The sequence below is a fragment of the Haemorhous mexicanus genome, chromosome 30 (assembly GCF_027477595.1).
Source record: "Haemorhous mexicanus isolate bHaeMex1 chromosome 30, bHaeMex1.pri, whole genome shotgun sequence".
Classification (NCBI taxonomy): domain Eukaryota; kingdom Metazoa; phylum Chordata; class Aves; order Passeriformes; family Fringillidae; genus Haemorhous; species Haemorhous mexicanus.
In genome coordinates, this window is record NC_082370.1 from 1,838,801 (window position 1) to 1,847,075 (window position 8,275).

Below are 8,275 nucleotides of genomic sequence, written 5' to 3' on the forward strand. Positions count from 1 at the left end.
TGTCCCCCGCATGTCCTGTGTTGTTCTGTGTCCCTCGATGTCACTCCCGTGTCCCCCTGTCCTGCATGTCTCCCCCGTGTTCTCCTGTGTCCCTCGATGTCCCCCCAGTGTCCCTCCGTGTCCCGCGTGTCCCTCCCATGTCCCCCTGAGACCCCCGTGTCCCCCTGCCCCAGGCGTCCCCCCATTGTCCCCTCTGTACCCCCGATCCCCCCTCTGTCCCCTCCTTGTGCCGCCCTCGCCCCACGTGTACCCTCTGTCCCCCCCGTCGCCCCAGTGTCCCCATTCCCAGTCCCCTCAGTGTCCCCCCGTGTCCCCTTGTCCCTCCCGCGTCCCTCGTGTCTCCTCTGTCCCCCCCGTGTCTCCCCCATCCCCCCCTGTCCCCCGCTGTCCCCCGCTGTCCCCTCCCCTCCCGGTGGCCCCTCCCCTTCCGGCAGCGATGGCGGCGGCGGGGCTGGCGGGGCTGGTGAGACTGGGGGGGACTGGGTGGCCCTGGGGACCCTGGGGACCGTGTCCTCGTGTCCCCGCCGTGTCGCAGCCCCGTGTCCCCCGCAGGGTCCCGGCGAGGTCGCGGCGGCCGCTCAGGCGCTGGCGCTGCCCGCGGAGTCCTTCGGCAACGACGTGAGTGACACTGGGGGACACTGGGGGGACTGGGGGGACCGGGGGCACTGGGACACCGCGGGGACTGGGGACACTGGAGGGACTGGGGGGCCGGGGTCACTGGGACACCGCGGGGACTGGGGACACTGGAGGGACTGGGAAAGTGAGGGACACTGGGGGACACTTGGGGGACTGGGGACACTGGGGAGGCTGGGGACACCGGGGGGACTGGGAACACCGGGGGGACTGAGGGGACTGGGACTGGGGACACTGGGGGGACTGGGAACAGTGGCACTGGCACTGTCTGGGAATGGGGACACTACAGGAACACTGGGGGGAGTGGGGGGATTGGGGGGGACTGGGGACACTACGGGGACACTGGGGGGACTGGGGGCACTGGGGAGGCTGGGGGGACCGGGGACACTGGGACACTGGGGGGACTGGGGACACTGGGGGGACTGGGGACACTGGGGGGACTGGGACTGGGAAAATGAGTGACACTGGGGGCACTGGGAATGGGGACACTGGGGGGAGTGGGAATAGTGGCACTGGCACTGGCTGGGAATGGGGACACTACAGGAACACTGGGGGGAGTGGGGGGGTTGGGGGGACACTGGGGGGGGACTGGGGACACTACGGGGATACTGGGAGGACTGGGGGCACTGGGGATTGGGGGAAGTGGGAATGGTGGCACTGGGGGGGACTGGGGACACTGGGGACATTGGGGGGGCTGAGGGGAATGGGAACACACTAGGGGGACACTGGGGGATCTGGGGGGTAGTGGGGACACTATGGGGACACTGCGGGGCCTGGGGGCACTGGGGATTGGGGAAAGTGGGAATGGTGGCACTGGGGGGACACTGGGGGGGACTGGGGACACTGGGGACATTGGGGGGGCTGTGGGGAATGGGAACACACTGGGGGGACACTTGGGGGGACTGGGGACACTGGGGACACTGGGGGAATGGGAATGGTGGCCCTGGGGTGGCACTGGGGGGACTGGGGACACTGGGGGGCCTTACTGGGAGGGGGTCCAGGTTTTGGGGGATCCCAGTTTTGGGGGTTCCCCCAATCCAGGAGGGTCCCAGTGCTGGGAGGGGGTCCAGGTTTTGGGGGGGTCCCTGTCCACAGAGGAAGGTCCCTGTCCTCTCAGGGGGGTGCCAGATTTGGGGGTTCCAACTTCTGGGGTCCCTGTCCTGGGACGGGGTCCAGGTTTTGGGGGTTCCCCCAATCCAGGAGGGGGCTCCAGTCCTGGGGGGGAGGGGGTCCCAGTTTGGGGGATCCCAGTCCCAGCATGGGGGTCCCAACCCTGTCCCCTGCGAGGAGGGGAACCCCAAAAAGAAGAAACCCCCCAGAACAGGAAGAGAGAAACCCCAAAGGCAGGAAAAACCCTACAAAAGTGGGGAGAAAACCCCAAAAACAGGGAGGGGGTCCCCGAAATGGGATGGGACCCCCACCCCCGAGGGGACATTTGTCCCCAGGAGGTGACCCAGGTGTCCCTGGTGCCACCAGCCTCGCGTGGAGCTGGCCTGGGCCATGAAGGCACATCAGCACGCCCAGGTCTACTTCAATGTGAGTTTGGGGTTTTGGGGTGGGGTTTTGGGGTTTTGGCATTTTGGGGCTTTGGGGTGGGGTTTTGGGGGTGGATTTGGGGGTTTTGAGGTGGAGGTTTGGGGCTTTGGGCATGGGGTTTTGGTATTTTGGGGTGGGATTTTGGGGTTTTGGGGCTTTGGGGTTTTAAGGTCTTGGAGTGGGGTTTTGGTGTTTTGGAGTTTTGGGGTGGGGTTTTGGCATTTTGGGGTTTTGGTATTTTGGTGCTTTGGGGTTTTGGGGTCGGCATTTGGGGTTCTGGGGTGGGCTTTCGGGGTGGAGTATTGGCATCTTGGGGTGGGGTTTTGGGGCTTTGGGGTTTTGGGGTTTGGGGTTTTTGGGATTTTGGGATTTTGGGGTGGGGTTTTGGGGTGTCCCAGCTGATGCTGGGGCCTCCCCCTGCAGCTCATCTCCTCCGTGGAGCCCAAATTCCTGAAGCTCACCCAGCTGGACGAGCGGATCTATGAGCAGTTCCGTGGAACCTTCCAGAACCTGCGCGTGGACGTGCTGGACCCCGAGGAGCTGAAATCAGAGGCGGCCAAGGAGGTGGGGGGGGGTTGGGGAGGGGGTTTAGTGGAGTTTTCCTCCTTTTTAATGGGATTTTCTCTAAAAATACCTCAAAAAACCCCTCAAAAATACCTCAAAAATCCCAAACAATATCTCAAAAAAACCCCCAAATCCCCGAAAAAATAAAAAAAAACCCAAACCCCCCCAAACCCTCAAAAAATACCTTAAAGCCCCAAACCATACTCCAAAATACCTCAAAAAACCCAAAAAATACCTCAAACCCCCAAAACCACAAAAACCCCCCAAAATACCTCAAAAACCCCAAACCACAAAAAAAAAAAAAACCCCTCAAAAACCCAAAAACCCCCCAAAATACCCTAAAAATCCCCCAAACCCAGGGACGTTGTGAGTGGGTTAGTGGGTGTAAAAATCCCCTTTTTAGTGGGGTTTTGGGGTGCTGAGGGGGTTTTATTGGGGTTTTGGGGGGGGTTTATTGGGATTTGGGGGAGATTTAGTGGAGTTTCCCTTTTGAGTGGGATTTCCCCCCTTTTTATTGGGGTTTCCCCACTTTTTTGTAGGAATTTTGGGTGCTGAGGTTGTTTTTAACCCCTCAGAAATGGTGCCTCTGCTTTGAGGGGATCGTGAAGGATTTCAGCTCTGGGGCCAAGGCCTGGGAGGGGTTTGGGGGGTTTTAGTGGGGTTTCTCCCCTTTTTAGTGCAATTTCTCCCCTTTTGAGTGGGATTTTCCCCCTTTTTATTGGGGTTTGCCCCCTTTTCAGTGGGGTTTTGGTGTGCTGAGGGTGTTTTTACCCCTCAGAAATGGCGCCTCTGCTTTGAGGGGATGGTGGAGGATTTCATCTATGGGCCTGGGGCTTGGGTGGAGTTTTGGGGGTTTTATTGGGGTTTTGGGGGGTTTAATTGTGATTTTAGTGGGGTTTATTGAGATTTGGGGGAGTATTACTGGGGTTTTGGGGTGCTGAGGGTGTTTTTACCCCCCCAGAAGGGGCGACCACTCTGCCTCAGCTTCGAGGGCCTGGTGAAGGATTTCAGCTCTGGGGCCAAGGCCTGGGAAGGGTTTGGAGAGGTTTAGTGGGGTTTGGGGGGTTTAATTAGGGTTTGGGGGGGGCTTATTGGGGTTTGTGAGGGTTTTTAGTGGTGTTGGGGGGTTTATTGGGGTTTTGGGGGTTTTATTGGGGTTTTGGGGTGCTGAGGGTGTTTTTACCCCCTCAGAAGTGGCGCCCGTTCTGCCTCAGCTTTGAGGGGATGGTGGAGGATTTCAGCTCTGGGGCCAAGGCCTGGGTGGGGTTTGGGGAGTTTTAATGGGGTTTGGGGGTTTTTTGTGGGGTTTCCCCTCTTTTTAGTGGGGTTTCTTCCCTTTTTATTGGGATTTTGGGGTGCTGAGGGTGCTTTTAACCCCTCAGAAATGGTGCCTCTGCTTTGAGGGGATGGTGAAGGATTTCAGCTCTGGGGCCAAGGCCTGGGAGGGGTTTGGAGAGGTTTAGTAGGGTTTGGGGGGGGGGGGGTGTTTGTGGGGTTCCCCCCTTTTTATTGGCGTTACCTCCCTTTTTAGTGGGGTTTCCCCACTTTTTTGTAGGATTTTGGGGTGCTGAGGGTGCTTTTAACCCCTCAGAAATGGCCCTTCTGCTCTGAGGGGATGGTGGAGGATTTCAGCTCTGGGGCCAAGGCCTGGGAGGGGTTTGGGAGGTTTTAATGGGATTTTGGGAGTTTTATTGGGATTTTGGGGAGATTTTTTGGGGGTTTTGGGGTGCTGAGGATGTTTTTACCCCCTCAAAAGTGGCGCCTGTTCTGCCTCAGCTTTGAGGGCCTGGTGGAGGATTTCAACTTTCCGGGCCAAGTGTTGGGAGGGGTTTGGGGGTTTTTAATGGGGTTTGGGAGGGTTTAATTGGGATTTTAGTGGGGTTTATTGGGATTTGGGGGGGTTTTATTGGGGTTTTGGGGTGCTGAGGGTGTTTTTAACCCCTCAGAAATGGTGCCTCTGCTTTGAGGGCCTGGTGAAGGATTTCAGCTCTGGGGCCAAGGCCTGGGAGGGGTTTGGGGGGTTTTAATGGGATTTTAGTTGGGTTTAATTGGGATTTTAGTGGGGTTTATTGGGATTTGGGGGGGTTTTATTGGGGTTTTGGGGTGCTGAGGGTGTTTTTACCCCCCCAGAAGTGGCGCCCATTCTGCCTCAGAATGGCGCCCCCCCCAAACCCTACTAAACCTCTCCAAAATCCTGGTGGAGGATTTCAACTTCGGGGCCAAGGGTTGGGGGTTTTAATGGGGTTTGGGAGGGTTTTTGTTGGTTTCCCCCCCTTTTTATTGGTGTTACTCCCCTTTTTAGTGGGATTTCCCCACTTTTTTGTAGGATTTTGGGATGCTGAGGGTGCTTTTAACCCCTCAGAAATGGCACCTCTGCTTTGAGGGGATGGTGAAGGATTTCAGCTCTGGGGACGGGGCCTGGGAGGAGTTTGGGGGGTGTTATTGGGATTTTGGGGGTTTTATTTAGATTGAAGTGGGATTTATTTGGATTTGGGGGCTTTTATTGGGGTTTTGGGGTGCTGAGGGTGTTTTTACCCCTCAGAAATGGTGCCTCTGCCTTGAGGGCCTGGTGAAGGATTTCAGCTCTGGGGCCAAGGCCTGAGAGGGGTTTGGGGGGTTTTAATGGGATTTTAGTGGGGTTTATTGGGATTTGGGGGGGTTTTATTGGGGTTTTGGGGGTTTTATTGGGCTTTTGGGGTGCTGAGGGTGTTTTTACCCCCCCAGAAGTGGCGCCCGTTCTGCCTCAGCTTCGAGGGCCTGGTGGAGGATTTCAACTTCGGGGCCAAGGGTTGGGGGGTTTTAATGGGGTTTGGGAGGGTTTTTGTGGGTTCCCCCCCTTTTTATTGGTGTTACTTCTCTTTTTAGTGGGATTTCCCCACTTTTTTGTAGGATTTTGGGGTGCTGAGGGTGCTTTTAACCCCTCAGAAATGGCACCTCTGCTTTGAGGGGATGGTGAAGGATTTCAGCTCAGGACGGGGCCTGGGAGGAGTTTGGGGGGGGTTATTGGGATTTTGGGGGTTTTATTTAGATTGAAGTGGGATTTATTTGGATTTGGGGGCTTTTATTGGGGTTTTGGGGTGCTGAGGGTGTTTTTACCCCTCAGAAATGGTGCCTCTGCTTTGAGGGCCTGGTGAAATATTTCAGCTCTGGGGCCAAGGCCTGAGAGGCGTTTGGGGGGTTTTAATGGGATTTTAGTTGGGTTTATTGGGATTTGGCGGGGTTTTATTGGGGTTTTGGGGGTTTTATTGGGATTTTGGGGTGCTGAGGGTGTTTTTACCCCCCCAGAAGTGGCGCCCGTTCTGCCTCAGCTTCGAGGGCCTGGTGGAGGATTTCAACTTCGGGGCCAAGGGTTGGGGGGTTTTAATGGGGTTTGGGAGGGTTTTTGTGGGTTTTCCCCCCTTTTTATTGGTGTTACCCCCCTTTTTAGTGGGATTTCCCCACTTTTCTGTAGGATTTTGGGGTGCTGAGGGTGCTTTTAACCCCTCAGAAATGGCACCTCTGCTTTGAGGGGATGGTGAAGGATTTCAGCTCTGGGGACGGGGCCTGGGAGGAGTTTGGGGGGTGTTATTGGGATTTTGGGGGTTTTATTGGGATTGAAGTGGGATTTATTTGGATTTGGGGGCTTTTATTGGGGTTTTGGGGTGCTGAGGGTGTTTTTACCCCTCAGAAATGGTGCCTCTGCCTTGAGGGCCTGGTGAAGGATTTCAGCTCTGGGGCCAAGGCCTGAGAGGGGTTTGGGGGGTTTTAATGGGATTTTAGTGGGGTTTATTGGGATTTGGGGGGGTTTTATTGGAGTTTTGGGGGTTTTATTGGTGTTTTGGGGTGCTGAGGGTGTTTTTACCCCCCCAGAAGTGGCGCCCGTTCTGCCTCAGCTTCGAGGGCCTGGTGGAGGATTTCAACTTCGGGACTCTGCTGCGCCTGGACTCGCGCGGGGAATACTCGGAGGAAAATTCCATCCTGGGTGGGTTTGGGGTCTGGGGGCGCTGGGGGGACCCCAAACCCACCCCACTGACCCCTGTGCCTCTCCTGCAGCCACCAGGATCCAGTTCCTGGCCATCGAGATCGCCCGGAACAGGGAGGGCTGCAATGAGGACGTGCACAGGAGGGGCAGGGGGGCAACGGGGGAGAGGAACCACGGGGGGGAATCCTGAAATAAACCCTGGAAAACTGCAATAAATGCTGGAAAAACTTCTATAAATCCTGGAAAATGGCAATAAATCCTGGAAAAACTTCTATAAATCCTGAAAAACTGCTATAAATCCTGAAAGTTCTGCAATAAATCCTGAAATACTGCCATAAATTCTGAAAACGGCAATAAATCCTGAAAAAATCCTGGAAAAACTGCAATAAATCTTGAAAAAACTTCTATAAGTCCTGGAAAAACTGCAATAAATCCTGGAAAAACTTCTATAAATCCTGAAAGAATTCAATAAATTCCAAAAGACTTTAGTAAATCCTGAAAGGACTTTTATAAATCCTAAAATGATTTTTATAAATCCTAAAAGGACTTTAATAAATCCTGAAAGAACTTTCATAAATCCTAAAATGATTTTAATAAATCTTAAAATTATTTTAATAAATCCTAAAGGATTTCAATAAATCCTGAAAGAATTCAATAAATTCTGAAAGGACTTTAATAAATCCTAAGATTACTTTTATAAATCCTAAAAGAACTTGAATAAATCCTGAAAGAACTTTAATAAATTCCGAAATGACTTAAATAAATCCTAAAAGGACTTTTATAAATCCTAAAATTATTTTAATAAATCCTAAAAGGGCTTTAACAAATCCTTAAAGAACTCTAATAAATCCTGAAAGAGCTTGAATCAATCCTAAAAGAATTTTTATAAATCCTAAAATGATTTTAATAAATCCTAAAAAGACTAACAAATCCTTAAAGAACTTCAATAAATCCTAAAATGACTTTTATAAATCTTTAAATGATTTTTATAAATCCTAAAATCTCCCTAAGTAGATTTTTTCTTTTTTTTTTAAACCTATTTAAACCTAAACACCTCAAAAACCCCCAAACCTCCCACCTGTGACCCCCCCCAAAACCTCGACCACAACATTCCCAATGTTTTTTTTTCTATAAAAAATGAAATAAACCAAACTCTCGGGGCCCTGAGGTGACTCTTGGTGTTTTGGGGACACTCTGGGATGACTCTTGGGGCTCTGGGGGCTCCAGGGGCACTCTCGGGGTCCCTCAGGGGGCTCAGGCCAGTCTTGGGGTCACTGTGGGGTCACTCAGTGTCACTCCAGGGTCCCTCAGGGCTCAGGCCGCTCTTGGGGTCACTCTGGGGTCCCTCAGGGGTCACCGTGGGGTCCCTTGGGGGTCCCTAGGGGCTCAGGCCACTCTCAGGGTCCCTGTGGGGTCCTTCAGGGGTCATTCAGGGGCTCAGGCCACTCTTGGGGGTCCCTCTTGGGGTCCCTCAGTGTCACTTTGGGGTCCCTTGAGGCTCAGGCCAGTCTCAGGGTCCCTGTGGGGTCCCTCTGGGGTCACTGTGGGGTGACTCAGGGGGCTCAGGCCACTCTTGGGGTC

At 53.9% G+C, this 8,275-nt stretch overlaps 1 protein-coding gene across 3 annotated transcripts; it reads left to right on the forward strand.

The window, feature by feature from the left end:
* The first annotated feature begins 416 nt into the window (after window positions 1–416).
* PBDC1 (polysaccharide biosynthesis domain containing 1) lies at window positions 417–7,861 on the forward strand. 3 transcript variants are annotated; one of them, XM_059870591.1, is made up of 6 exons: window positions 417–463; window positions 553–618; window positions 2,110–2,169; window positions 2,593–2,733; window positions 6,583–6,694; window positions 6,766–7,861. In XM_059870591.1, exons 1-6 carry the CDS (start codon window positions 437–439, stop codon window positions 6,882–6,884), a joined length of 525 nt encoding a protein of 174 aa, XP_059726574.1. In that variant the 5' UTR covers window positions 417–436; the 3' UTR covers window positions 6,885–7,861. The 3 variants fall into 3 exon arrangements, with proteins under 3 accessions (XP_059726574.1, XP_059726575.1, XP_059726576.1); XM_059870592.1 differs by lacking the exon at window positions 2,110–2,169 and having other exon boundaries at window positions 423–463; XM_059870593.1 differs by lacking the exons at window positions 6,583–6,694; window positions 6,766–7,861 and adding an exon at window positions 5,458–5,613 and having other exon boundaries at window positions 423–463.
* The last annotated feature ends 414 nt before the right edge of the window (window positions 7,862–8,275 follow it).